Consider the following 25,911-nt stretch of genomic DNA (forward strand, 5'->3'; position numbering starts at 1 on the left):
CAAGGAATGCCAAAGGTTGCCAAGCAGGCATCAGAAGTTCGAAGAGAAGCATGGAACAGATTATCCCTCAGAGCTTCCAGAAAGAATCAATCCCTTTAACAGCTTGATTTGGAACGTTCAGTCTCCAGAATTGTGAGAGAATAAATTTCTGTTTCAAGCAACCCAGTTTGTGGTAATCTATTACAGCAGCCCTAGCAAACAAATACAATACCACTGCCACTAACTTAAATATAACGGTGGTATATAAACAGAAAGACTATTAGATGAATCAATCATTAGTAAAATACAGAACAGTACCTAAAATATCTTGGAACCCTTGAGATGACAACTATAATGGCCACTGATGGAGAGATTATACTGCTGACCCGTCAAACAACACCAGGTTGTATACTTTGCCAACCTGAGGTTCTCCCTGTAAACTGACGTATGGAATTCTACTGTAAGGTCACAAATACAGACACCTCTTCAGTATCAAGATATTCTCAAAGGTTCACAATATACTCAGAGAGGTTACAGATGTCTTAAGAAAACATTTCCAAACTGCAAGGGGACCTATACAGGTCATGTTTCATGACAAGTTCACTATCACCAGAAGATTGAGAAATTTTGATACTAATACTTCCACATGGCCCTTAGATAAATGCCACTGTTAACCTTTTTCCCAAGGTTTTCCCTTGTACCTTAGAACCTCTATTTTACCGTTAACTCCTCTGCATCTTCAACATCTTTAAAAATAATTGCTTCCATTTCTTTGTCTCAACTAAAAGAAAGGTCTCTGCATGCTTCCCTTATAGAATCTCTTGAATGAAGCTGCTTATTTTTCCAGCCTCCTTAATTTCCAGACTTGGCAAGGAGTGGGAGTGGGATATGGATAGAGGCAGGAAGGAGGACAAGCAGAACATTATTTTAGTTCTGTGTGGCAGATTGTAGGCCACTACTCTATCAGACTTAAAAAGATATGGTCCTTTGAACCTAATGACATCTACTCTCTGCCATCTAATAATTTCCTGGTCAGTTCTCCACCTCCAGACTTTGGCACCTTTCTCTGTATTTTAATTCTTGCTGTCATTCTAAATGACTTCTGCACTGATGGGACAACCTTTCTTTGACTTCCTCAACTAAAATGTGTCAATGCACTTCATCACCACTCCAGTGTAATGAAGAATCCTCTCATCACCCCAAACTGCTCCACCATGGAAATCATCAATTCCATTATCACATTCTCTGAACAGAAACCCCTGTACTTCCAATCTTCTCATTCTCTTAACTCTCATTATTTCTACTCAGGCCACATGGAGACTTACAGTCTGTTCATTGCATAACATAGTAAGCTATCACACAAAAGATTCACAAATTATAACTGAATGAATAAGGAGTTAAGGTTTAGAATATCTATCTTGGAGAACAAAAGGCATGGAACACAAGAACACCATGTCACAGAAGAGCCACAAGAGATGTTGAGATCATAAATCATTAGTCTGTATAGTTGTGTAATTTCCATGTCAATCTTTCATTCCAACCCAACAAATGAGATATAAGAATGAAAGTTAATAGTTGGGTTGCCTCAGGATTGGAGGTCTGAAGAACAGCTGAGTGGAAGTATGGTCATAATTCTGATGGTAAGAGTGGATGAAATGATGGGTAAGTCAGAAGAAGATAAGGAAGTGAAATCAGTATTGTCACATATCTTATCCAGGGTTGGTTTAGCAAAATGTTCTTCTAAAATTTACTGTATTTGACAAAAATAAGCATTGGAACATAAAAACAATATCTTACAGATTTCTAGTAGAGAAAGTGATAGAATAGACTTCCTTAGTATTGACAATATTTATGGTATTAGGTGTAATGAGTAAAATAATTTACTTACCAGTTTCGAAGCCCTAGTCACTTCTTTCTTGATATCTTCTATTAGAAAACCATAAACTCCTTCTTCTTCTTTGCCCCTCTGCCAAATTCCACTTGACATCAACTATGAATATATTCTCAATTAGAAAATAAACTCTAAGAAACTAGTTTGGAATAAAAAATATATACCTATAATATTCCAATAAAAAATGGGCATAAAACAATTCAAATTTTAAGTATCTCTTACCTATAATAGTTATTTTTCATGGTCAAAGTAAGAGGCTACTCACATTCTTTGATTTGGAAGACACTGTATATTAACAGTTCATGTAACCAAACTGGTTTCTAAAAAGTATTACAGAAAATAACAGAAAAAGAAAGGAAGAAAAACAACAAAAAACACTTATAATCAAGCTTTAGGGGAAAAAAAGTGGCATATACCTAAAGGCGTATATGTAATAATAATGAATACTATGGAGATAATTATCAGTGATATTTTAGGTTAACTTTAAATCTCGCTGGATTCTGAATCATAGAAGACATATTTATAGGGAATCTACTGAATTGTAGTTAATGCAAATGAATTTTAAAAAATCTGTTTTAACTTTAATTTAAATATGTTAAAGGAACATGAATCAAGAAAAAGCATGAGACTGTGAATAAGAAATCCTGACTTTGCAAACCAGGCTCTGTGTCCAACTTTCTGAAAGCCTAGGCAAGTAATTTAATGTTTCTGACATTAAACACAAAAATAAAAACAATAGACTAGGTTGTTTCCAAGTCTCTTTCCGCTCTAACATTCCATTACCATTTATAACATTACTATACTTTCGTGTTCACAATGAAACAGAATCTTTTAAGTGTTGAGCCTAGGGTCAGTATGTTTCAGGATTACTATACTCATTAATAAAATAAAGAATATAAGGGAAATTTTGATATGACCAACTTAAGCATATTAAATAACTCCAACATACTTCAGATTTGTGATCAGAGTTTTATTTTAATCAGTATAATATATCCTTAAAAAAACCCAAAAGTGATATATGTTACTTAAGAATTATGAAAAAATAACCCACTGACTAATAAAATAGTTGTCTTAACTCTACTACATAAAAAGTAAAACACACTCTTTAGAAAAATGAAAAGGTTTTCTTTTGTGATGCAGACTATAAGGCTCTAACTTACAAATATGTTTGGAATGTCAACTTCATGGTCCCTTAAATCTTGGTACAAAGTAAGTAGGTTCCTAGACCAGTCTACAAATTTTAGAGAAACACCAAGAATTTATGTTAGATGATTTCTCAAGGAAACATCTAAAGAGTTTTAACATGGATGCTGTTGTGGGTATAAAAATATGTCCACAAATTTGTTGATACCCCTTCCTTAAAGTGGTGGGAACTAATTCCTTCCCCTTAAGTGTGGGCTAGAATTAACGACTCACCTCTAACAGAATAAAGCGAAAGTAACAGTGGTATGCAACTGTAAAAACTAGGTCATATGGTTCCATCTTGGTGTATATCTATCCCTCTGTCTCTCTCTTTTATCACTTCCTCTGGGAGAAGGCAGATGCCATGCTGTGAGCAGCCCTATAGCCCAGGAAGTACGGAACTGAGACCTTCTGCCAACAGTTAGGAGGAACTGAGGCCAAAAGCCACGTGAGTGAGCCATTGGAGATGGATACTCCAGCCCAGTCAAGCTTTCAGATGACTGAACCATGGCTGACATCTCAATTGCATCCTCATGAGAGACCCTGAGCCAGAACCACCCAGCTCACCCAATACCAGATTCCTGTCCTTCAGAAACCATTTGAGAACAGAAATAGTCACAGATGTCGAAAACAATCTTATGGTTACCAAGGGGGAAGTGGGGGGGAGGGAGGGATAAATTGGGAGATTGGGATTGACACATACACACTACTATATATAAAATAGATAATAAGAACCTACCACATAGCACAGAGAACTCTACTCAATAATCTGTAATGACCTATATGGGAAAAGAATCTAAAAAAGAGTGAATATATGTATTCACTGTATAACTGATTCACTTTGCTGTACAGCAGAAACTAACACAACATTGTAAATCAACTATACTCCAATAAAAATTAATTTAAAAAAGAAACCATTTGAGACAATAAATGTTGCTTAAGCTGCTAAATTTCAGGATAAATAGTTAAGCAGCAATATATAACTAATACAAGTGCCAAGAAATGCTGCATGTGCTCATGCAACCTTAGCATGCTAAGGCAGTGATGGTGCCACTAATATCTTAAGGCAGATTCAGTGAGGTGAGAAGCTGGTGGAGGGAATGGGGAACAAATGAGAGACTAATTCTCAATATGACATTTTTTCTTTCTTCTGAGTGACACATAAATTAACCTATTTCCTTTTACACAAGTATTTATTACCTTTAGTCAGAACTTTTCTTTCCAGGTTCTCTGTGAAATAAAATACTTTTCTTTTACTTCTTAAACCTTCAAACAAGTCTTTTCTGAGACTTATCACTAGCAACAATGAAAACAAAGTACTAAAATGAACAACTCCCTTAGAGACCTAACCATTTTCTCGTTTTTTCCACTGAGGCCCTAAAGGGTTAGACAAAAATAAGCAGGTAATGATGACAGGTATTTCTACGTACCAAGTAATTTCAGAATCTTAGAATTTGATAAATGAAAAATCTTATTTTTACATATAAGCAAAAGGAGATCCAGAAAAGTTAAATGACTTATCCATTTCTCAGAAACCAGCCATCAGGATCGAATTCTCTTCTTTAGAAGAATATCAGATTGCTAGGATTTAATTAAAAATTATACTCACCAAACAATAGTAATGTACAGTGAGATTCCATTTCTCATTAGTTTTCTTTTCTCCATATTTAATAGGACAGTCATCATTTTTTCGACAGAAAACACAAGCTAACAGTGAAAAAAGTAATAGATATAAAAAAATTTTAAACAAAAACAAAAAAAAACCCTATGGAATTGGTGCTTCTCTCAATTGATGTGTTCAATTCTTTTTGAGAGAGCAAATCACTTTATATTGTTATCAGTAAATTAAAACTTCCAATACGTACTTCTAAAACAATAATGTGACTTTACATTTTTTTCATTAATCTTTAATGATGAATCCCAGTGTGTTGTTTAAATGGCAACTCATTGCAAACAACAGATTAGGAAACTCTGAAACTCCATCTCTCTAAAGCAATAAAACCTGCCAAATGCTGGTTGTGCATTTGGTTATGCTGCCAAAACCATCAGAATCAACTTTTCAGAAAATCTGAAATCTGATTTAAAAACTTAAAATAATCAGAAGAATGCTTCATAAAGAAACAAGCTGCCAAAATTTGATGAGAGATTTGTGGCATTTTAACTTACCTGCCAACCATCCCCCACTCTCCAGCTGGGCAATGGCCTTAGGCCCATGTTCAATGTGTATTGTTCCTTAGGGCCATGTTCCTGGTGTGGATTGTCTAAGAGGAGGTAATATGGACCTTGTCAAAGAAATGTGTGTTCTGACCTGTATGGTGGCTCCCCAAGGGACCGGCTCAGATGCCTGCCCTTGTTTCACCTGCCTCAGAAATTTCTCAGGGCTGGAGTCTGACTGTCAAAAACATTTAAGACAAATATACTAGAGGCAGCAGCTTGAAGCAAAGGATAACACACAGGGTAAGCAGGTCACAGACCAAAAAGGCTAGGAAAGAAGAGTCTGGAAAAGGAAGATACATGGGAAAATAAGGGCTTTGAAAAGCTCCCAAATATACCAGGGAATCTAGAAGGACACCACATGCCCAGGACTGGATGCATACTCAGAAATGACCCTAGAAACTCCAAGCTTTCACCTCTGGCTGATCTTTAGGCTTGTAGACTCATATAGCAAGCCTATATGAAAAAGGAAAGATCCCAAATCAATGACTTTATTTTAACCTTAAAGAACCAGAAAAAGAACAAACTAAACCCAAAACTAGCAGAAGAAAGGAAATAATAGAGATTAGAATAGAGATAAATGACATAGAGAATAGGAAAACAATAGAATAAATATAAACAAAGTTGGTTCTTTGAAAAGGTCAACAAAACTGGCAAACCTTCAGCTAGACAAAGAGAGAAGACTCAAAACTTATTAACAAAGCTACAAAAATCAAAAGTGTGGTAATGACATACAGCTAGACATATAGATCAATGGAAAAGAATCCAGAATGACCATACATCTATGGTCAATTAATTTTGAACAAGTATTCCAAGATCATTCCATGGGTAAAGAATAGACTCTTTAACAAATGGGGCTGGGACAATTGGATAGCCACATGCAAGATAATAAATTAAATCCCTATCTCATACCTTATACAGAAATTAATTCAAAATAGATCAAAGACTTAAACATAAGAGCCGAAACTATAAAACTCTTTCTTAGAAGAAAATGCAGGGGTAAATCTTCAAAACGCTGGTTTGGGAATGGTTTTTCAGATATCACATGACACCAAAAGCAAAAGTAATAATAGATAAATTGGACTTCATCAAAGTTTAAAATTTTTGTGCATCAAAGAACACCATCAACAAAGTGAAAAGATAATCTACAGAATGGTTAAATATACTTGGAAATCATATACCTTTTAAGGGTCTAGTGTCCAGAATATATAAGTATTACAACCCAACAATAAACACACAACTCAATTTTAAAACGGGACAAAGGATCTGAATAAACATTTCTCCAAGGAAGATATAAAATAGCCAATAAGCACATTAAAAGATGCTTAATATCATCAGTCATCAGGGAAATGCAAATCCCACAATGAGATACCACTTCACACCCACTAAGATGGCTACAATAAAAATGTCAGATAATAACAAATGCTGGCAAGGAGCTGGTGAAATCAGAACCCTCATATACTGCTAGCTGAAATGTAAAATGGTACAGCCACTTTGGAAAATAGTCAGCAGTTCCTCAAAAAGTTAAACACAGTTACCATGTGATATAACAATTCCATTCCTGAGTATATATAATACCAAAGAATTAAAAACAGATGTTCAAATACTTGTACACTAATGTTCACAGTAGCACTGTTCACAATAGCCAAAAAGGAAAACAAATCAAATTTCCATCAATGGATGGCTGAATGGGTAAACAAAATATACCATATCCATACAATGGAGTATCTTTCAGCTATAAAAAGCAATGAAATACCGATACATGCTACAACACGGATGAGCCTAGAAACATTATGCTAAATCTAAGAATACAAGCACAAAAGGTCACATATTATATGATTCCATTTATACAATAGATTGCGTTATCCAAAATAGGTAAATCCACAGAGACAGACAAAAAGCAGGCTGGTAGTCTCCACGGGTTGAGGACAGGGGAAATGAGAAGTGATTGCCTAATGGACAGAGTTTTCTTTTGGGGGGATGATAATGTTTTGGAACTAGATAGTGGTAACGGTTGCACAACACTGTGAATGTATGAAGTGCCATCAAATTGTACCCTTCAAAATAGTTAAGATGATGAATTCTATTGATATGTTATATGTATTTTACCACAATAATAAAAAAAATTTTTTAAGGCAAATTGTAGAGTCAGGGAGATCTGAGTTAAGACTTGGCTCCACACTCTTGCTGTGTAACCTTGAACAAGTCACATAAACATTTTATCGTTCCAGTTCCTCATCTTAAAAATAATACGGGCTTCCCTGGTGGCGCAGTGGTTGAGAGTCCGCCTGCCGATGCAGGGGACACGGGTTCGTGCTCCGGCCTGGGAAGAACCCACATGCCGCGGAGCGGCTGGGCCCGTGAGCCATGGCCACTGAGCCTGCGCGTCCAGAGCCTGTGCTCCGCAATGGGAGAGGCCACAACAGTGAGAGGCCCACGTACCGCAAAAAAAAAAAATAAGGACAACAGCAGCACCTACCTCAAACTATGCCTTAATGAGGATTAAATGAGAGAGTATACAGCAATATAATTAAAAGGGTATGGCACACAGATAGAACTGAATGTTAGTACTATAATTACCAATCCTTTCTATCTTATGATATTTACCTGTTCAGCAAATTTCTAATACCATACTAATAAAACAATAAGAAAATCACTAGCTGCAAAGACTCTGAGCATCTCAAGGCGGCAAACCAATAAAAGATGAAATGAACGTGAATCTAAGTTACTGCGTGGAGCAGAAACTCCCTATCTGTCCAATCTCCCCTAACCAATCCACGTTAAACTGTAACTTGACCAAGTAATAAACGTTTACTGTATTAACCATTAAAACTTCAGGGTTTACCTATTGCAGCAGCTAATCATATTTACCTTAACTAATACATGTAATCAAGAATGGATGTTATGTGTTGAAAATATACTGTATCTGTTAATAGGCTACTCAGAAAATAGACTGCAGGACTGGAAAGAAACAGCGTGAGCTAATACTTAGTATTGTGAAACATCCCCCCATATTTGTCCTCCCTCACTCCAGCTTAATAAGCAGTAACTGAAAGGCCCTTCCCTCAATCTTTTAAAAGGTTTCGGATCCCCTTCCTCCCCCATACAGAGTACCTGACCACATCAATTGCAGCAAATTGCCATTTGTTTATTGGACCTCTTACACCAGCAGCTCCTGTCTTAACTTCTTCATCCCCAGTGCCTATACTTTCAGCTGTAAGTGTGCATGCAGCTATCAAGAGGAAGAGGAATACAAGGAATTAGCTGAGATTATGTAAGAGGAGTCCTTAAGGTGAATGCTGGATGGAGCTGCATCTGCTATATGCTGTGGACCTGTGCTTTCCATCTGTTCTCCTCCTCCCTTTGCCCAGTACCGAGACCCTTGGACACAGAACAGACTAGGTTTCAGGCATGCATTTTTATAAGTAGGTTACCTTTTATTTATTTATTTTATTTGTACTTTATTTATTTCTTTTATTTGTACTTTGCTGTTGTTTAATTTTAATGTTTAAAATTCAGTAAAATTGTTCTGACTTCATTATATTTATTAAGACCATCTTCTATTATACTCCAGCAAATGATACTGGTTATGTTACAATAATAAAATGAACATATTCATGTCAGTAAAAAACTGAGTCAATCTTAAAAAAAATATTAAGTAAATAACAGTAATAGGTAGTATTTCCATTTGGCAAATATGTGAAGGTAGTCCATGAATTACTAAGTTTCAGAACTATTAGCACAGTTGATAGAAGTCTGTAGGTAAAAGCAGGAAAGCAAAGTAGAGGAGGTTTAAGAGCACAAATTTCCATATCCAACATGATATGGAGTTATCAGATACTCTATAAGTGAGAGTCAAGATACAGAGTTTTAACTGTAATACTTTGAGAGGGAATCAAAAAATAAATTTTATAAAGGGTAGATCAGGGAGAAGTAGTGGCAAAGGAGTATAAAGTAACAATTTAAAATTTCCATCTTCCATAGTAGCTAATCAATATGTACTGTTTATAACTAATAAATGAAAACAACTAAAAGCAAAGGTCTACATCTGTTTGAGAAGACTGCTGTGAGCGCTAACAGGCAAGTTTTCCTTTTCATGTTAAACTTTCATATGTTGTTTAAACTGTTCTCATCTGCATTTTATCTTTTGTAAGAAGAAAAAAATCACACAAAAAGGTAAAAAAATCATATTTATTAAATAAGTAATACTGTTTTATTCAGATACAAACCATACTTGATAAATACACAGAGAATACAAATAATATTCGGCAAATTATCCTTTTCTAGCAGATTTTTGTTGAAATGAATACACACAGCATTTTATTTTAGTATACAGAAACATGAACTAAGAATATCAGGAAATTCATTCCTATTGTTTGAGTACCAGTCTAAAAAGATTTATTGTAATAAAAAAGCAAGAGTAAAATATCTTAACATTTTAAAATAAATTTGAAAATATTTTAAATATGGTTACTTACTGGGATTCTGTGAGCCTCCAGTTTTACTTTCATTCATTTTACTAGGAAAAATAAGAATATACAATCAGCCATTTTAATTTTAAAATTCTCAAATTATCCATTTTAATTAGATTTAGGCAGTGTATGATTACAAATACGTTGCATCATTTCTTACTCTAGTACTTAATTTCCTCACCTTTCCAAATCTAAGACCAGTAATTCTCAACAAGGGTGGTAAATTCTGGGGACAGTGTTGAAATTGGAGGGAATGTTTTTTAGTTATCAAAAAGATTAAGATGACTACTGGCATTTATATTGGAAAGGAGCCAGGACTGCAGGACATACCAGGAACAGAGACCTACACTTTCTAATTTCTAGCAGTTTCACAAATCTATTGAAGAAAATTCCATAAACACACGATAACAGTCCTTCACCTAGAGTAAACATAAACATTTTAACTTATAAATAATATTTAGTTAGTATCCCAACAACACAGATTTGTATTTGAGATCCAATCTCTCCAGCTTCTAATTTCTTACCCCTCTCTCCTGTGCAGATGAATTGCAACTACTGCTTACTTTTAAGTTTACTGTAATTCAGAATAATGATTGAGTTCCAAAATATAGGTAACTTACACGGTTATAGACTAATTTTGCTTTATAAGGAAATCACAATTTCTATGGGGCTCTGTCTTCTCCTCCTCTTTCCCTTCAAACTATCGATACAAGGACCCAAGGCATCTCTCTTGGTTGCACAGTGAAATGAAGTTCTGTCCAGATCTTTATAATATATGTATAGACACCTATGCTATTTAAAGAAAGGTACCTGAAGTTTCTTACTTACTAGCCTCAGAACTCCGTACTACACAAGTGCTTTCTCATCTTTACAACAGAAGAGAATAAAAGTGAACATCAATCTCGCATGTCACAAAAAAAGTAACATAGGAATATATAAAGTACCATGCTGAAAAGGCTCCAAATATCACCGGCTACAGGATGATCATACGAACGCTCTCCAGTGCTATCGAAACGTGAACGGAAAAGGTTTTTCCTATTTGTACCAATCTAATAAGTATTCTATATAGTTTTGCAAAGTGTATTAATATACAGTATTCCACATAGACCAATGGAACAAAAATAAAGAGCCTAGAAACAGACCCAGACTTTTCCAGTCACTTGATTTTTAACAAAGGTACCAAAGCAATTCAGTGAGAAAAAGAAAAGTCTTTTCAACAAATGATGCTGGAAAAAATGGATCTCCAAATGGAAAACAAATGAACCTTGAGATTCACACTTTACACCATAAATAAAAATTAATTTCAAGTGAATCACAGACCTTACTGCAAAAGCTAAAACTATAAAAGTTTTAAAACAAAAAGTAATGCATTATACTTCATCAAAACTAAAAGCTTCCACTCATCAAAAGATACCATATAAATAAGAAAACACAAGCTTTAAATGATACATTACACAAGATGGACTTAATTGATATTTATAGGGCATTCCATCCAAAAACAACAGAATACACATTTTTCTCAAGTGCTCATGGAACATTCTCCAGGACAGATCATATCTTGGGTCACAAGTCAAGCCTTGGTAAATTTAAGAAAATTGAAATTGTTTCAAGTATCTTTTCTGACCACAACACTATGAGACTAGATATCAATTACAGGAAAAGATCTGTAAAAAATACAAACACATGGAGGCTAAACAATACACTACTTAATAACGAAGTGATCACTGAAGAAATCAAAGAGGAAATCAAAAAATACCTAGAAACAAATGACAATGGAGGCACGATGACCCAAAATCTATGGGATGCAGGAAAAGCAGTTCTAATAGGGAAGTTTATAGCAATACAATCCTATCTTAAGAAACAGGAAACAACTCGAATAAACAACCTCACCTTGCACCTAAAGCAATTAGAGAAAGAAGAACAAAAAAACCCCAAAGTTAGCAGAAGGAAAGAAATCATAAAAATCAGATCAGAAATAAATGAAAAAGAAATGAAGGAAACGATAGCAAAGATCAATAAAACTAAAATCTGGTTCTTTGAGAAGATAAACAAAATTGATAAACCATTAGCCAGACTCATCAAGAAAAAGAGTGAGAAGACTCAAGTCAATAGAATTAGAAATGAAAAAGGAGAAGTAACAACTGACACTGCAGAAATACGAAAGATCCTGAGAGATTACTACAAGCAACTCTATGCCAATAAAATGGACAACCTGGAAGAAATGGACAAATTCTTAGAAATGCACAACCTGCCAGAACTGAATCAGGAAGAAATAGAATATATGAACAGACCAATTAAAAGTACTGAAATTGAAACTGTGATTAAAAATCTTCCAACAAACAGAAGCCCAGGACCAGATGGCTTCACAGGCGAATTCTATCAAACATTTAGAGAAGAGCTAACACCTATCCTTCTCAAACTCTTCCAAAACATAGCAGAGGGAGGAACACTCCCAAACTCATTCTACGAGGCCACCATCACCCTGATACCAAAACCAGACAAGGATGTCACAAAGAAAGAAAACTACAGGCCAATATCACTGATGAACATAGATGCAAAAATCCTCAACAAAATACTAGCAGACAGAATCCAACAGCACATTAAAAGGATCATACACCATGATCAAGTGGGGTTTATTCCAGGAATGCAAGGATTCGTCAATATACACAAAACAATCAATGTGATACACCATATTAACAAATTGAAGGAGAAAAACCATATGATCATCTCAATAGATGCAGAGAAAGCTTTTGACAAAATTCAACACCCATTTATGATAAAAACCCTGCAGAAAGTAGGCATAGAGGGAACTTTCCTCAACATAATAAAGGCCATCTATGACAAAATCCACAGCCAACATTGTCCTCAATGGTGAAAAACTGAAACCATTTCCACTAAGATCAGGAACAAGAGGTTGCCCACTCTCACCATTCTTATTCAACATAGTTTTGGAAGTTTTAGCCACAGCAATCAGAGAAGAAGAGGAAATAAAAGGAATCCAAATCGGAAAAGAAGAAGTAAAGCTGTCACTGTTTGCAGATGACATGATACTATACATAGAGAATCCTACAGATGCTACCAGAAAACTACTAGAGCTAATCAATGAATTTGGTAAAGTAGCAGGATACAAAATTCATGCACAGAAATCTCTGGCATTCCTATACACTAATGATGAAAAATCTGAATGTGAAATCAAGAAAAAACTCCTATTTACCATTGCAACAAAAAGAATAAAATATCTAGGAATAAACCCCACTAAGGTGACAAAAGACCTGTATGCAGAAAATTATAAGACCCTGATGAAAGAAATTAAAGATGATACAAATAGATGGAGAGATATACCATGTTCTTGGACTGGAAGAATCAACATTGCAAAAATGACACTACTACCCAAAGCAATCTATAGATTCAATGCAATCCCTGTCAAACTACCACTGGCATTTTTCACAGAACTAGAATAAAAAATTTCACAATTTGTATGAAAACACAAAAGACCCCGAATAGCCAAAGCAATCTTAGAACGAAAAACGGAGCTGGAGGAATCAGGCTCCCTGACTTCAGTCTATACTACAAAGCTACAGTAATCAAGACAGTATGGTACAGGCACAAAAACAGAAAGATAGATCTATGGAACAGGATAGAAAGCCCAGATATAAACCCACGCACATATGGTCACCTTATCTTTGATAAAGGAGGCAGGAATGTACAGTGGAGAAAGGACAGCCTCTTTAATAAGTGGTGCTGGGAAAACTGGACAGGTACATGTAAAAGTACGAGATTAGAATACTCCCTAACACCATACACAAAAATAAGCTCCAAATGGATTATAGGTCTAAATGTAAGGCCAGAAGCTATCAAACTCTTAGAGGAAAACATAGGCAGAACACTCTATGACATAAATCACAGCAAGATCCTTTCTGACCCACCTCCTAGAGTAATGGAAATAAAAACAAAAATAAGACCTAATGAAACTTCAAAGCTTCTGCACAGCAAAGGAAACCATAAACAAGACCAAAAGACAACCCTCAGAATGGGAGAAAATATTTGCAAATGAAGCAACTGACAAAGGATTAATCTCCAAAATTTACAAGCAGCTCATGCAGCTCAATAACAAAAAAACAAACAACCCAATCCAAAAATGGGCAGAAGACCTAAATAGACATTTCTCCAAAGAAGATATACAGACTGCCAACAAACACATGAAAGAATGCTCAACTTCATTAATCATTAGAGAAATGCAAGTGAAAATTACAATGAGATATCATCTCACACCAGTCAGAATGGCCATCATCAAAAAATCTAGAAACAATAGATGCTGGAGAGGGTGTGGAGAAAAGGGAACCCTCTTGCACTGCTGATGGGAATGTAAATTGATACAGCCACTGTGGAGAACAGTATGGAGGTTCCTTAAAAAACTACAAAGAGAATTACCATATGACCCAGCAATCCCACTACTGGGCATATACCCTGAGAAAACCATAATTCAAAAAGAGTCATGTACCAAAATGTTCATTGCAGCTCTATTTACAATTGCCCGGAGATGGAAACAACCTAAGTGTCCATTATCGGATGAATGTATGAAGAAGATGTGGCACATATATACAATGGAATATTACTCAGCCATAAAAAGAAACGAAATTGAGCTATTTGTAATGAGGTGGATAGACCTAGAGTCTGTCATACAGGGTGAAGTAAGTCAGAAAGAGAAAGACAAATACCGTATGCTAACACATATATATGGAATTTAAGGAAAAAAATATGTCATGAAGAACCTAGGGGTAAGACAGGAATAAAGACACAGACCTACTAAAGAATGGACTTGAGGATATGGAGAGGGATAAGGGTAAGCTGTGACAAAGCAAGAGAGAGGCATGGACATATATACACCACCAAACGTAAGGTAGATAGCTAGTGGGAAGCAGCCGCATAGCACAGGGAGATAAGCTCCGAGCTTTGTGACCGCCAGGATGGGTGGGATAGGGAGGGTGGGAGGGAGGGAGACGCAAGAGGGAAGAGATATGGGAACATATGTATATGTATAACTGATTCACTTTGTTATAAAGCAGAAACTAACACACCATTGTAATGCAATTATACTCCAATAAAGATGTAAAAAAAAAAAAAGTGAATTATGTATGCCACACACTGGGAGAAAATATTTGTAAAAGATGTGTCTGACAAAGACTTATACCCAGAATACATAAAGAACTTTTACAATAATATAAAGGAAACATTTAAAGAAATGGGCAAAAGACATGAACAGACACTTCATAAAGGAAGATATACAAATGGCCAATAAACAAATGAAAAGATGTTCAACATCATTAGTAATTAGGAGGATAAAAATGAAAGACTATGAAAGACTATTTTATACCTATAATAATGGCTAAGATTAAAAAGACTATCAACACGAAACATTGGACAGGATATGAAGCAACCGGGGAACTCTCATTAACTGTTGATGTGAATAATCAACAATAATCAAAATGGAATAATCATTTTGAAAAGTTTTAGTAGTTTCATAGAAGTTAAACATATATGCCCATGAACCTAGCCTTTGATGTAGGAATTTCACACCCAGGTATACATCCAAGAAAAATTAAAAAATATATAGACAAAAAACTTTATACAAAAAAGTTCATAGTAGCCACCTTCATGATACTCCAAAACTGGAAGCCTAGAAGTCCATCAACAGGAAAATGGATAAACAAACTGAAGTATATTAATAAAATGCAATACTACTTAGCAATGAAAAGGTAACAAGTGCTGCAAGATGCAACAAAACAGATGAATCTTATAAATATGCTAAGTGAAAGAAACTGTACACTCTTCTTATCCACATCATTCCATTCATATGAAGTTCTAGGATAGGCAAAACTAATCTATCATGAAAAATATTAGAACAGTGCTTGTCTCTCAAGTGGGAAGAAGACTGGAAATGACTTAAGTAAACTTTCTGAAATATCCTACTTTTGCTAAGAGGATGTAAGTAAGCAACTTTGATAGAGAGAAGAAATCTCGGTTTCTAACGGAGGTACAGAACTACAGATAAGAGCTTTCTGAACACAACATTCCTCTTCCTTTTGTAGTTTTCAAGGAAACACCCTAGGCCCACTTCGTAGCTCAGATCTGATGTTGCCTCTTTCACACACAGCCTTGGCTTCGCTTTGACCCCATTAAAACACTACTTCATTTAAATTTCACATCAATGCCACCCTTCTCCAACATGTTATAAGAAATCTATTTTACCCTTTGCTCGGTGCGAAGCCTTGTGGTTCCTCGGGTCAGGGACCTCTCTCACTGCAATGAGTCAACAAACCTAACTTTATCAGATTACAGATTTATCCCCGGTGGTTTTAGGCTGACTAGGCTAGGAGAGGTGAAAGAATACGGCAAATGTCACAAAACATAAATAATCGGTGAACCTGTTTAAAGGGTATATAGGAGTTCCTTTCACTATTCATATAACTTTTTTCTAAGTTTAAGATTATATCAAATTAGGGACTTCCCTGGTGGCGCAGTGGTTGGGAGTCCCCCTGCCAGTGCAGGGGACTCGGGTTCAGGCCCTAGTCCGGAAGGATCCCACATGCCACGGAGCGGCTGGGCCCATGTGCTACAGCTGCTCAGCCTGCGCTCTGGAGCCCGCGAGCCATAGCTGCTGGGCCTGCGTGCTGCAACTGCTGAAGCCCATGCGCCTGGAGCCTGTGCTCCACAGTGGAGGAGGCCACCACAGTGAGAAGCCCACGCACCGCAACAAAAACCCAATGCAGCCGAAAATATAAATAAATTAATTTTTTTAAAAAAGATTACATCAAATTAAAAGTTACCCTTGAGGGCTTCCCTGGTAGTGTAGTGGTTAGGAGTCCACCTGCCAATGCAGGGGACGCGGGTTCAAGCCCTGGTCTGGGAAGATCCCACATACCCTGGAGCAACTAAGCCCGTGCACCACAACTACTGAGTCTGGGCTCTAGAGCCCGAGAGCCACAACTACGGAGCCCACGCACCTAGAGCCCGTACTCCGCAACAAGAGAAGCCACCGCAATGAGAAGCCCGCACACCACAATGAAGAGTAGCCCCCGCTCTCCACAACTAGAGAAAGCCTGTGCACAGCAACAAAGACCCATAGCAGCCAAAAATCAATAAATTAAATTAATTAATTAAAAGAAAAAAAAAGTTATCCCCGAATCAGATAATGTTCTAAAGATATTATAAAATTCATATTTTTGACTAGTTCACATCAGCTTTCTTACTAATCCACAGCATCTGAAATAAAACTTTTGTTGCTAAATCCTGGTGATGAATTTCTTTATTTCAATCAACAGTCTCCAAAACAAAACTTCAGGAAAAAAAAACTCACATATTTTTAGTTGGATTTTATCATTTTTTTTCTTTCCAGTACATGAATTTTAAGACTTCCTAAGTGGAAGAAGGAAAACAATGCTAGGTAAGTATATATCTCAATAACAGCCCAAGTCTTAACAACAGTCTTGGTCTTAGAAATAATATCAAAGCATTCCCCTCTTCCTTGAGAAATCATTAATAATTTAATGAAGAAAGCTCCAGGAAGCCACTATCAAGAGGTATTCTGAGTCTCTTGCACTGCTTACCTCCACTTGGTCAGTGACACGCAGTTTGATACTCCTCCCCCTTCAAAAGGTGGAGCCTGATTTCCTTCTCCTTGACTGTGGCTGTGCTTAGTAACTTCCACCAAAAAGCCTGGCAGAAATGACAAAGTGTAACTAGGTCATAAAAGGCATTATAACTTCCTCCTTGCTCTCTGTCATGATCACCTGCATTGGTGGAAGCTGGCTGCCACGTCATTAATGCTTTCTTTTAAGGTTCTCCTTGGAGATGTCTACTTGGCAAAGAACTGAGGCATTTACCCATGTCACACGAGTGAGCCGTTTTAGAAGTAAATTGTCCAACCCCACTCAGGCCTTCATAAGACTGCAGCCTGGCTGACAGCCTGAGAGCAACTTCATGGGACACCCCAAGGCTAAGCTGCTCCCGAATTTCTGACCCACAGAAACTGTCAGATAATAAATGTCTGTTGTTTTAAGGCACCAAGTTTTGGAGTGATTTGTTACACAGCAATAGATAACTAACACAATAAAGTAAGCCAAACTCCCTCTCATTCTAGCTGGGTGGCTGTTCTAACAGTTTTTTTGGTAGGATCCTTAGGATTTTCAATAAATAAGGTCATGTCATCTGCAAACAGACATTTTTACTTCCTCTTTTCCGACATGGATGCCTTTTTCTTGCCTGGCTGCCCTGGCTAGGACTTCCAGTACTATACTGAATAGGAGTGGAGAGAGTGGGTACCCTATCTTGTTCCTGATCTTGCAGGAAAAGTTTTCAACCTTTTACTGTTGAGTATGATGTTAGCTGTGGGCTTGTCATGTACAGCCCTTATAATGTTGAGGTACATCCCTTCTATACCCAATTTGTTGAGAATTTTTATCATGAAGGGATGTTAAATTTTGTTAAACGTTTTTCCTGCACCTTTTGAGATGACTTTGATTTTTATTTCTCCTTCCATTAGTGTGCACACAGGGATAAATCCTGGTTGATCATGATGTATGATCCTTCTAATGTGCTGCTGAATTTAGTTTGCTAGTGTTTTGCTGAGAATTTCTGCATCTATACTCATCAGGGATATTGGCCTATAGTTTTCTTTTCTTGTAGTGCCTTTAGCTGGCTTTGGTATCAGGGTAATGTTGGCCTCAAAAAATGAGCTTGGGAGTTGAACATACACTTCAGAAAAGAAATAGGACATCACCAACAAGCAAATGAAAGAAGGAACACTGAAAAATTCTCAAAAACGTAGGGATTAAAAAAAAAATGTAGGGATTAAACAACACAATCTTAAACAAGAAAAAGAGGGAAGAAAAAAACCACAGGGAAATTAGAAAATACTTAGAGACCAATGAAAATGAGAACATAACATACTAAAAATCTACAGTATACAGCGAAAAGTGATCAGAGGGAAATTTATATCTGTAATGTAGACACTGAAATAGAAGATCCCAAATCAATAACTTAACTTTATACCTCAAGGAGCTAGAAAAAGAAGAGCAAACTAAAACCAAACCTAGTAGAAGGAAGGAATTCATAAAGATTAGAGTGGAGATAAATGTAAAGAAAAGAAAAACAAGAGAGTAAAATCAAAAGTTGGTTCCTTAAAAAGATGAACTAAATTGACAAACCTTTAGCTAGACTAGTCATTTGACAAAATCCAACACTCTTTCATGATAAAAAATACTCATCAATCTAGGAATAGAAGGCAACTTCCTCAGCATGATAAAGAGCATCTTTGAAAAACCCAGCTAACATCAAACTCAATGGTGAAAAACTGAAAACTTTCCACATAAGATCCAGAGCAAAACAATGATGTTCACTCTCACCATATCTATTCAACATTGTACTTGAAGTTCTAGCCAGAACAATTAGGCAAGAAAAGAAATAAAAGGCATCCAAACTTAAAGCAAGAAGCAGCGCAGCTCTTCTGGCAGAAGCCATGATCTTATATGCAGGAAATCCTAATGAATTCATAAAACACTGTGAGTTAATATACAAATTCAGCAAAGTGGCAGGATGCAAGGTCAACACACAAAAAATCAGACAAATTTCTACACGATAGCAAAGAACAATCCATAAAGAAAATTAAGAAATCCATTTCGTTTACAATACCATCAAAAAGAATGAACTACTTAGGAATAGATGTAACAAAGAGGTGCAAGAATTTGTACACTGAAAGCCATTAAATATTGCAAAAAGAAATTAAAGAACCCAAATAAATGGAAAGAACTCTGTTCATGGTTGAAAGACTTAATATTGTTAAGATGGCCATACTCCCCAAAGCAATCTACAGATTCAATGTAATCCTTATCAAAATCCAATGGCCATTTTTGTAGAAATGGAAAACCTGATCCTAAAGTTCATAAGAAATTACAAGAGACCTTGAATAGTCAAAACAATGTAAGAAGAAAAAGTTGAATGAATCATACTCCCCAATTTGAAAACTTACTACAAAACTACAGTAATTTAAAAAAGGTGGGATGGGACTGGCATAAGGAAAAACATAGAGAAAAAGTTAAGAGTCAAGAAATAAACGCATACATATACGATCAATTAATTTTCAACAAGGATGTCAAAACCATTCAATGGAGAAAGAAGAGTCTCCTCAACAAATGGTGCTGTGACAAGTGGGCAGCCTCATGTAAAGGAATAAAGTTGGACCTCTACCTCACACTAGATACAAAAATTAACTCAAAATGGATCCAAGATTTAGTATGTAAGAGTCAAAACTATAAAAATCTTAAAAGAAAACATAGTATTATGTAAATCTTCATGACCCTGGATTTGGCAACAGTTCCTTATGTATGACACCAAAATCATAGCAGCAAATAAATAAATAAGCTGGACTACGTAATCAAGACAGTGAAAACACAATCCCCAAAATGGAAGAAAATATTTGAAAATCATATACTTGATAAGGATCTAATATCCAGAATATGTAAGAAACTATTAGAATTCAACAACAAAAAGACAAATAACAGAACTTAAAAATAGGGAAAGGATCTGAATAGACATTTCTCCAAAGAAAATATTTAAATGGTCAACGAGCACATGAAAAAATGCTCAACATCATTACTCCTGAGGGATATGCAAATGAAAACAACAATGAGAATACCACTTGATGCCTGCTAAGGTGATGATAATTTTTTAAAAAAAGGAAAATAAGCACTGCAAAGGATATGGAGAAATTGGAACCCTCATACATTGCTAATGGGAATGTAAAATGGTACAGCTACTATGGACCAACAGTTTGGCAGTTGCTCAACACATCAGAGAGTTGCCACATCACCCAACAATCACACTAAGTACAGGTATTCCCCACTTGTCGAAAGTTCCCTTTATGCCACTTCACTTTTACAAAAGGCCTATGTTAATACCTGTTTTTGCTAACCAAAGAAATCAAAAAAAAGATTTTCACCTTTATAAAAAAAGATAATTACTTCTTCACTCTATGCCATTTCAGCCTACAAAAGGTTCCACAGGAATGTTCTACTTTCAGATGGCTGCGGAAACCTGTACTTACTGAAAAGATTTGAAAACAGGTATTCAAACAAAAACTTGTACAAAGATGTTCATAACAGCATATTCACAATAGTTAAAAAACTGATACAACTCATCTGTCAACTGATTAACAGATATACAAAATGTGGTATATCCATACAATAGAATATTATTCTGCTATTAAAAAATATGTAGTACTGATTTATGCGACAACATGGATGAACCTAAAAACATACTAAGTAAAAGAAGCCAGAAACAAAGGTCAGATATTTTATAATCACACTTATATGAAATATCTAGAATAGGTAAATCCATAGAGACATAAAGCAGATTTGTGGTTTCTAGGGATGGCAAAATGGGAAATGCGAAGTGACTGCCTAATGGGTATGAGTTTTCCTTTTGGGGTGATGAAAATGTTTTGGAACTAGATAGAGGTGATGGTTGCCCAACACTGTGAATGTACTAAATGGCACTGAATTGTATACTTCAAAATGGTTAATTTTATGAATGTGAATTTTATTACAATAAAAAAGTTAAATGGACATCTACCATATGATGCAACCAAGAGAAATAAAGGCATATGTTCACTGTACACAAATGTCCATAGCTGCTTTACCTGTAATAGCCAAAAACATAAACAACCTAAATGCCCATCAACAGACAACTGATAAAACAAATTGTGAAATATTCATATAATGAAATACAATTACTAAAACCCACTGAACTATATACTCTTAAAATGGGTTAATTTTATTCTATACTATTATATTACCAGACAGATGTTTAAAAGTTAACAACCACCATTAAAAAATAAAAATATTTATTTAAATTAAAAGGAAAAGTACCAGGTAAGAAGCTTGTAAGTCACCCCTCCATCCTAACAGCAAGAGCTGAAAAGACTGAAAAACCAACAACACTTCTTGGATCTGTAAGAAGGGAGGACACAGCAAGCCACTGCCTCCAAGACTGAAGAGAAAGGTGAATACAGGGAGTCACAGCTTACCTGAGCAGTTACCAGCTGAAACTGCTGTTGGATCCAGCACTGCAGTGGGAAAACCTGAACTATAATTGATTAATTGATTGCTGGAGGCTCAGTGTGGAAAACTTTGAGAATTAAAAACTCAAGGGGCATCCAATCATGGGGCCTCTCACAATACTGTGAGATTTATCACCAGGAACTCGAGGGTCCACAGTAAATATCAGAGAAAAATCCCCTTGTGATTTTGGCAAGGGGAGGGGAAAAGGTGCCATTTTGAAATACATCAAAGCACTCTGTTCTTCTTAATAAGGCCTGCCCTCAAGAGAAACTAGTTAACCAGAGCCTAAGCTGCTGGGGTATTATCAGAGCCTAAGTGACCCAGGAAAAGGAAACACCCAACTCCAGCATAATGTAGCCATCCCACATAAGAGGGGAGAAAAAAGCTGAGATACTTGTAAACTTCAAAGTCCAGAGGCATAGGCTCACAAAAAGACTGAGACTTAAATCACAGGACTATAAAACACTTCCCCTTCTTCCACACCTTACCAACATGGTACTAATGGCTTATTTACAACAATTCCTTTTACTCAGTACCTCATGTCTGGCTATCAAGAAAAAACCTACAAGACATATCAAAGAGCAAAAAGCACAATTTGAAAAGGCAGAGCAAACATCAGAACCAAACATGGCAGGGATGTTGGATTTATCAGAACAGGAATTTGAAATTATGATTAATATGCTAAGGGCACTAATGGATAAAGTAGACAATACACAAGACCAGACAGGCAATGTAAGAAGAGAAATGGAAATTCTAAGAAAGAAATGCTAGAGATCAAAAATACTAATGGAAATGAAGAATTGTTTGATAGGATTACTAGTAGATGGGACAAGGCTGAGGAGAGACCTCTGAACTTAAAGATAACTCGACAGAAACGTTGAAAACTAAAAAGCAAAGAGGACAAAAACTGAAAAAAACAACAGAATATCCAAGGACTGTAAGACAACCACAGACAGTGTAACAAAAGTGTTCTAGGAATACCAGAAGAGAGAAAGGAACAGGAGAAATATTTGAAACAATAACAAATTAATGTCAGGCACCAAACCACAGATCCAGAAAGTTCCAGAAAACCAAGCAGGATAACTGCCAAAAAACTACACCTAGGTCTATCATTTCAAACTACAGAAAATCAATGGTAAAGAAAAAAATTCTGAAAAAAGCTACAGGGGAAAAAAAATCTTACCTATAGAGGAACAAAGGCAGGAATTACATCCAACTTCTCAGAAACAATGCAAGCAAAAAGAGAGTGGAGTGAAATATTTAAAGCATTGGGGGGTGGGAGGGAGGAGAAAAACCAACCCAGAGTTCTGTATCCTGTGAAATTACCTTTCAGAAATGTAAGAGAAATAAAGACTTCCTCAAACAAAAACTGATGGAATATTTTGCCAGTAGACCTGCCTTGCGAGAAATGTTAAATGTTCTTGAGAGAGAAAGAAAATGATACAGATCAGAAATTCAGATCTACATAAAGTATCAGGCAAAGAATAAGTAAAGGTAAAATAAACTGTTTTATTTTTTTTATTCTTAATAATGAGTTAATAGTCTATTCAAAATAACAATAGCACCAATGTATTTGATTATGTATTAGTTGTGTACTGCAAACTCTAGGGCAACCACTAAAAAAAGTTAAAAGAGTATAACTGATATCTTAAGGAGAGAAAATCATATAAAATGCTCAGTTAAAATCACAAAAAGCAGGGACTTCCCTGGTTGTCCAGTGGTAAAGAATCCGCCTTCAAATGCAGGGGACACAGGTTCGATCCCTTGTCGGGGAACTAAGATCCCACATGCCGCGGGGCAACTAAGCCCATGCACACCACAACCACTGAGCATGCGCACCTCAACTAGAGAGACCAGGTACCGCAACCTATAGAACCCACACGCTCTGGAGCCCGTGCACCACAACTAGAGAGAGAAAACCCACAGGCCACAACTAGAGAGAAGCCCACACACTGCAACGAAGAGCCCACGTGCCGCAACAACAAAAAAAGATTCTTGGGCTTCCCTGGTGGCGCAGTGGTTGAGAGTCCGCCTGCCGATGCAGGGGACACGGGTTCGTGCCCCAGTCCGGGAAGATCCCACATGCCACAGAGCGGCTGGTCCCGTGAGCCATGGCCGCTGGGCCTGCGTGTCCGGAGCCTGTGCTCCGCCATGGGAGAGGCCACAGCAGTGAGAGGCCCGCATACCGCAAAAAAAAAAAAAAAAAAAAGATCCTGCATGCTGCAACAAAGATCCCACATGCCACAACGAAGACCCAATGCAGCCAAAAATAAATAAATAAATAAAAATAAATAAATGAAAAGACAGATCCTGTTTAAAAAAAAATTATGAAAGACAGAAAAAGAGTAGAGACAGATATAGGAACAAAGAACAAGGGTAACAAATAGAAAACAGTAACAAATATGGTAGTTATTAATCTAACTATATCAATAATCATTTTGAACGTCAATGGTCTAAATGCACCAATTAAAAGACAGATTTAGGGCTTCCCTGGTGGCGCAGTGGCTGAGAGTCCGCCTGCCGATGCAGGGGACACAGATTCGTGCCCCGGTCCGGGAAGATCCCACATGCCGCGGAGCGGCTGGGCCCGTGAGCCATGGCCGCTGAGCCTGCGCGTCCAGAGCCTGTGCTCCGGCAACGGGAGAGGCCACAACAGTGAGAGGCCCGCGTAGTGCAAAAAAAAAAAAAAAAAAGTAAAAGACAGATTTAAAGACGAAGACCTACTAGAGAATGGACTTGAGGATTCGGGGAGGGGGAAGGGTAAGCTGGGACAAAGTGAGAGAGTGGCATGGACATATATACAGCATCAAATGTAAAACCGATAGCTAGTGGGAAGCAGCCGCACAGCACAGGGAGATCAGCTCGGTGCTTTGTGACCACCTAGAGGGGTGGGATAGGGAGGGTGGGAGGGAGGGAGACACAAGAGGGAAGAGATATGGGGATATATGTATAACTGATTCACTTATAAAGCAGAAAGTAACACACCATTGTAAAGCAATTATACTCCAATAAATATGTTAAAAAAAAAAAAGATTTGTCAGAGTAGATAAAAAAATAAGACCTAACTATATGTTGTCTCAAGATGTCCACTTTATACATAGATTAAAAGTAAACAGATGGAGAAAATATACCATGCTAACATTAATCAAAAGAAAGCAGGAGTAGCTATATTAATTTCAGAAACAGCAGACTTCAAAGTAAGGAAATTTATCAGGAATAAAGAAGGACATTACATAATGATAAAGGGGACAATTTCCCAAGAAGGTATAAAATACTTAACATGTATGTACCTAACAACAGAATGTTAAAATATATGAGGCAAAAACTAATAGAACTGCAAAGAGAGGCAGATGAATACACAGCCATAGTTGGAGGCCTCAACATCCCCTCTATCAGAAATGGATAGATCTAGCACAAAGAAAATCAGTAAGGACACTGCTGAACTCAGCATCATCAATCAACTAGATATAATGGTCTACTTCATCCAACAACAACAGAATACATTCTTCTCAAGCTTACATGAACATTCACCATGAGAGACCACATTCTAGGCCATAAGACAGACCTTAACAAATTTAAAAGAATAGAAATCATACATTGTCTGCCTCCAGACCACAACAGAATTAAAGTAGAAATCAATAACAGAAGGATAACTGGAAAATCCCCAAATATATGGAGATGAAATAACACAAGGGTCAAAGAAATCTTAAGAGAAAACACAAAATATCTTGAACTAAATGAAGATGAAAATACAGTTATCAAAATTTTGGGGGATCCTGTGGAAATAATGCTTAGAGGCAAATTTATAGCATTAAATGCATATATTAGAAAAGAAGATATAAAATCAATCAGCTGGGCTTCCCTGGTGGCGCAGTGGTTGAGAGTCCGCCTGCCGATACAGGGGACATGGGTTCGTGCCCCGATCCGGGAAGATCCCACATGCCGCGGAGCGGCTGGGCCCGTGAGCCATGGCCGCTGAGCCTGCGCGTCCGGAGCCTGTGCTCTGCAATGGGAGAGGCCACAACAGTGAGAGGCCCGCGTACCGCAAAAAAAAAAA

At 36.8% G+C, this 25,911-nt stretch overlaps 1 protein-coding gene across 5 annotated transcripts in view; it reads right to left on the minus strand.

Annotated features, from left to right (window-relative positions):
• G2E3 (G2/M-phase specific E3 ubiquitin protein ligase) overlaps nt 1-25,911 on the minus strand; it is a 66,566-nt gene that overhangs the window by 33,338 nt on the left and 7,317 nt on the right. For 4 of the 5 annotated variants that reach the window (XR_009518363.1, XR_009518362.1, XM_060004734.1 and 1 more), the window contains exons 2-4: nt 9,745-9,785; nt 4,662-4,759; nt 1,868-1,969 (exon numbers count right to left, since the gene is read on the minus strand). Coding sequence is in view for 3 of the 5 variants with exons in the window: in XM_060004734.1 (XP_059860717.1) it covers nt 1,868-1,969; nt 4,662-4,759; nt 9,745-9,785 (241 nt within the window). In the remaining 2 variants the exon portion in view is untranslated. Of the gene's footprint in view, nt 1-1,867; nt 1,970-2,135; nt 2,152-4,661; nt 4,760-9,744; nt 9,786-25,911 lie in introns of those variants that run through there. The other variant, XM_060004735.1, reaches the window with a different exon arrangement.

This window comes from Delphinus delphis, chromosome 2 (genome assembly GCF_949987515.2).
Source record: "Delphinus delphis chromosome 2, mDelDel1.2, whole genome shotgun sequence".
NCBI lineage: Eukaryota > Metazoa > Chordata > Mammalia > Artiodactyla > Delphinidae > Delphinus > Delphinus delphis.